At 49.0% G+C, this 5276-nt stretch overlaps 1 protein-coding gene across 2 annotated transcripts; it reads left to right on the top strand.

Annotated features, from left to right (window-relative positions):
- The first annotated feature begins 2246 nt into the window (after positions 1 to 2246).
- LOC123103280 (arginine decarboxylase-like) lies at positions 2247 to 5276 on the top strand. Of its 2 annotated transcripts, none has more exons than XM_044524813.1 (2): positions 2247 to 2414; positions 3139 to 5276. In XM_044524813.1, exon 2 carries the CDS (start codon positions 3150 to 3152, stop codon positions 4980 to 4982), a length of 1833 nt encoding a protein of 610 aa, XP_044380748.1. In that variant the 5' UTR covers positions 2247 to 2414; positions 3139 to 3149; the 3' UTR covers positions 4983 to 5276. The 2 variants fall into 2 exon arrangements, with proteins under 2 accessions (XP_044380748.1, XP_044380756.1); XM_044524821.1 differs by having other exon boundaries at positions 2334 to 2409.

Below are 5276 nucleotides of genomic sequence, written 5' to 3'. Positions count from 1 at the left end.
ACCCAGATCTAGGGTTTCCGCCAGAACAACTACCACATGGAGGAAGAGGGGCACGCCATCTGCAACTGTCGACACACCCAAGCGATGCCCATTGCCACAAAGCTCTCATGATAATGCCTTCAACAAGGACACAACGCCAAAAGCGCCATCACTGCCCTAGGGTTTTCACCTGGGAGACCGCGAGGTGGGAAAAAGTAGGACAGACCCGAATAACGTCTCCAGGAACAAAACCAACACCCTTGAGGGTGTCGCCGCCGTCGTGGCTAGCAGTCGCCGACCTAGGAATTATCCCAATCTGGATCCCCACCTCCCGCTCCATCCGAACCTGGTAACCGGCTAGTAGCACGACCATCTACGATATGGCGGAGTGCACGCAACATTGGATGGAGGAAGGAGCAGCTCGGCACCGTTGGGTTCAGGGTGGCGCAGGACGCCCCATCTCGAGGGTCTGATCACCGGCGGCGGCGGAGGGGAGGGAGGGGAAGGAGTGGTGGACCGGCGGCTGGGTTAGGTGCCCCTCGGTCGCCCATGCAGGGGCGACGGAGGGGAGGGGAGGCGGCGGCTGGGAAGGGAGGGGGCGACGGTGGGGAAGGGAGGCGGCGGCCGGAAGGGGAGGCAGCGGCGTCTGGGTGGTAAGGCGGCTCTCGCTCGAGACAAGTGATCTAGACTTCCTTTTCTTTTTTAGAGAGAATAGTAGGAGAGTGAGCCTAGGTCATCTGGTTGGGGAGTCCTGCCTACCTCCCATCTGTTTACCATTCTGAACTTTACCGGAGTATGTTGTGAGGTATCGTCGTGCTTCACGTGCCTATGTGTTGAGACCACCGACTCCGTGCTGATCATATTGGACTGCATCAGGCCTCAGCATTCATTTTCTTCCTGATCCCTAAGCTATCAAACCAACCACGACATTCACATGCCATTGAAGGCTTGATAAGATTGGTGCTCCGGACTTCAAAGACGTAGCTGGACCGGGCTGATTGGTTAAAGAAGAATTGGAGGCTCTCCTCGATCCTTGCCGATATGGCTAGTGCAATGCAAACATGATTTTTACCCGGGACAAACACATTGTTTTAAAATTATGATGATGGTAGAAAAGTGCGGGAAAACTCGCCATTGGGCATGACTTTTTTCTTCTTCTAAATTATCTTGTTCAGACTTCTTAATTACACTATCCCAATGATTTTGGTTCGGATGTTGTTCTTCTTATGTGTTTATTTTTAGGCGTGAGAACTCTTTTCTTTTTGTGAAAAGAGGGTTACCCCAGCCTCTGCGACGTAGTGATTCACACTGTTATTTTATTTAAAAAATCACAAATATCATGTACGACTCCAAGATAAAAATGAAGAGCACAGCTGCTCAACAATGGTTTTCCAAATATATAGTGCAATATGAACAAAACCACATGAAAATCTTGATTTTAATCGGTAGATAGAAAAACGCGTGGCGAAGAACTGACACTTGGCAACCCAGGCAACACATGTTCCTGTTAGCCGTGGTTTTCTTTTGCGGGAAGCTGTGGTTAACGTGGGGTGATTGGCGTGGCCGTGTTTGTCGAGTGCCTGTCAGGCGACACTCGTCAAACATCTTTTATTTTCCTTTTTTTCTGTTGTATCCTCTTTGCCGAGTGCCCGAAATAAAGCACTCGACAAACATTATTTCCTTTTTTTTGTCCTCTCTTTTCTTTTCTTTTTTGTAAATTCTTTATTTTTCAAAGTGCAAGTCACCTTACCATTGTATGTGGCCACATGTATTTCTAGTGGAAATATGAACTAATCATAGCTAAGATAACACATACTCCCTCCGTTCCAAAATAGATGACCCAACTTTGTACTAACTTTAATATAAAGTTGGGTCATCTATTTTAAAACGGAGGGAGTACGATTTAACATTCAGATTATGAAAGGAAAGCACATGGAAAAATACCATGCTGAACACGACTTTGTTTTCTAAACTACTGCCTCCTTCCCATAATATAAGACCTTTTTGCAAGTCTTATATTATGGGACGAAGGGAGTAGTTTATACTTCTTAATTCTATTGTCCCAATGATTTTGGCCCATATTTTGTTTGCCTTGCTTATGATATTGGTGGTTTATTTGAACAGGTGAAGTTTCTGTTTTTCTATCTGTTGCTAGCGGATTAACAATTTTGCTCATTTACAAAATTATTTGCCAGCAGGTCCAAGCTATTGATGACAACCAGTAAGCTAAATAAGTGCTTTGTTCTCAGTCCGCTGGAACACATGAGGGCGCCGAGGGCATGCTTAGTACTACTATTCGAATATGTAGGGCAAACGTGTCATTTTGTTCCTTGCAGACCTCTATATAACAGAGGAAAGATCAGCTTACAATTTATCCACACAACACATTTGCACAACCAAATATATGCAAGCCTTCTCTGATCTTCACTAGTAAGGTTCTATTCTATGATTACCTCAATGTATTTCTCTTTTGCAGAAATAAATTTATGAGTTCTTTCTTTCCCTTTATTTACATTGGTCTCATGGTTTTTTTTTTCTGTGGAAATATTGATCTTATGGTTAATTGTGGTAACAAGATACTCCCTCCTTCTCCCCTAAAAAAGAAGATACTCTGTCCGTTTCATAATATAAGATGTTATTATAACCAATATATTAGCATCTTATATTAATTAGGGAACGGAGGGAGTAGTTGTTGGATTTAAACTTGCTTGTAGTTAGAACTGAACAAGTGTTCCATGATTAGCGGATCCTGGTAGATTTGGCGTAGGATCTAAATACTAATTCTAAAACAATCATATGTGAATTTGCTGTAAATTTTGTACTAAGAACACAAGGACACTTATTTGCTACTGAAAAACATACAAAGAAGATTCTCAACAAAAGATAGGGCTCTGATAAGTGCCACACACGTGACATGAACACATGGCAACTCCTAACGTTTTTATAGCAAGTTTAGTGACATGAAGATGGCAAATTTAGTTGTTAAGCATGGCAACTTCTTTTCGGATGGCAAGTTTCAGTTATTTTTGGTTTGTTTTTTGTTTTCGGATGACAACTTTAGTTGTAATAAAGAACGACAGAGCCATGGTGCTTCATGTCACACTTATCATTTGGAAAAATATATAAAATTAAGTTTCCTTGTATTATTTATTTGAGCAGGTGCTTCCACGATGGCCGCCAAGAACTATGGTGAATTGTACAACATCCTTGGCTGGGGTGAACCCTACTTCACCGTGAACAGGGACGGCCACCTTTGCGTCAAGACCCACGGCCACGAGACGAAGCCAGGGCAAGAGATAGACGTGGTGTCCGTGGCTGAAGCTGCAAAGGAAAAGGGCGTTCAGTTCCCAATGATCCTCCGCTTCCCCGACGTGCTCAAGCACCGCCTTGACTCGCTCCACGTCGCATTCGATAATGCCATCAAGCACACAGGGTACACGGCGCCATACCAGGGCGTGTACCCAGTGAAGGTGAACCAGAACAGGGCCATCATCAACGACTTTGTTAGCTTTGGCCACCGTCACAGCTACGGGCTGGAGGCGGGCTCCAAGCCAGAATTGCTCATCGCAATGAGCTACCTTACCAAAGCCAAGCCTGGAGCCTTCCTGGTATGCAATGGGTACAAGGACGCGGACTACGTGGCGCTGGCGCTGTCGGCGCGTGCCATGGGCCTGAATGTCATCATCGTGTTGGAGATGGAGGAGGAGTTGGACATCATCATCGAGCAGAGCAGCAAGCTCGGGGTAGAACCGGTGCTGGGCGTGCGTGCCAAGCTGCTCACCAAGATACCAGGCCACTTCGGGTCGACGGCCGGAAAGCACGGCAAGTTCGGCCTGCTTGCGGACAAGATCTACGAGGTGGCCAAGAAGCTCAAGGATCTCAACAAGCTGCACTGGCTCAAGTTGCTGCACTTCCACATCGGCTCCATGATCCCGACCACGGACATAGTGTCCAGTGCAGCCAGGGAGGCCTCCGGCATCTACTGCACCCTGGTGAAGCAGTATGGCGCGGAGATGACGACGCTGGACTGCGGCGGGGGGCTCGGCGTCGACTACGACGGCACCCGGTCAGGCAGCTCCGACATGTCGGTGGCGTACGGGCTGGAGGAGTACGCGTCCAGCATTGTGCAGGCTGTGCGGCTCACGTGCGAGTACAATGGCGGCGTTCCCCACCCTGTGCTGTGCACCGAGAGTGGCCGCGCCATGGTGTCACACCACTCGATGATCATCCTCGAGGCCCTCTCGGCGATCCCAGAGCCCAAGGACGACGAGACCCCCGAGCAGCTGCACAGCAAGATCCAGCGTCTCTCCTCCAATCCGCCGCCGCCGAGAGCACTCATGGCCACGGACCTCCAGAAGCATGCCACGGACATCCAAAAGCACGGGGTCGAGCTGTACAAGCTGGCCAAGAAGCTCTCCAAGCGGATCGCCGGCGACGCCAACACCATCTACAACTACCACATGAACCTCTCCATCTTCTCGCTGGTTCCCGACTTTTGGGGCATCAAGCACCTCTTCCCGATGATGCCGGCGAGCCGGCTCAACGAGAAGCCGACTCAAATGGGCACGCTCATCGACATCACCTGCGACAGCGACGGCAAGATTGACAAGTTCATAGGCAATGTCGAGACGCTGCCGCTGCACCCGGTGGACCCTGAGAGCGGCGGCTACTACGTGGCCGTGCTCCTGTCCGGCGCCTACCAGGAAGCCCTTTCTTGCAAGCACAACCTGTTCGGTGGCCCAAGCATAGTGCGGGTCGAGAACAGCACCGGCGGCGGCATCGACGGTGGTGGTGGTGGCTTCGACATCGCCACAGCCGACAGGGGCCCGACGACGGAGGAGCTCATCAGCACCGTCGGGTACGACGTCAAGGAGGACATTCGCGGCGTGATCGAACAGCGCGCCAGGGAAAAGGGCGTGTGGGAGAAGGTGGGGGTGTTCGTGCAGGCCGGGCTTACCTCCATGCCCTACCTCGTCGAATACAAGGTCCCACGAACCGCCTAATTCCATCGTGACTCCTATTCCACACTAGCATTCCTATTCTCAACACCTTTTTTGGCTTCAAATAACCGTAGCCTGCCTGCCTGATTCGTACGTGTTGGACAGGCTTTGGGTTTCGCCATTCCACGTCGTGCTTTGCTCTTTTCTTTTCTTTTCTTTTGCTGACGTTGCTTTGCTCTTTTCTATCGACGACTAAATAGAGTTCATCTCCCGTTCTCATTTGTTTACTCTTCTTTATTTATGTTAAGAAAAAAAAAGCTTGTAACAACTAAATAAAGTTCATCTTCCAGTCTCAAA

This window comes from Triticum aestivum, chromosome 1B (assembly GCF_018294505.1).
Source record: "Triticum aestivum cultivar Chinese Spring chromosome 1B, IWGSC CS RefSeq v2.1, whole genome shotgun sequence".
In the NCBI taxonomy this organism is placed as follows: domain Eukaryota; kingdom Viridiplantae; phylum Streptophyta; class Magnoliopsida; order Poales; family Poaceae; genus Triticum; species Triticum aestivum.
This window is presented reverse-complemented; position numbering and strand designations above follow the sequence as displayed.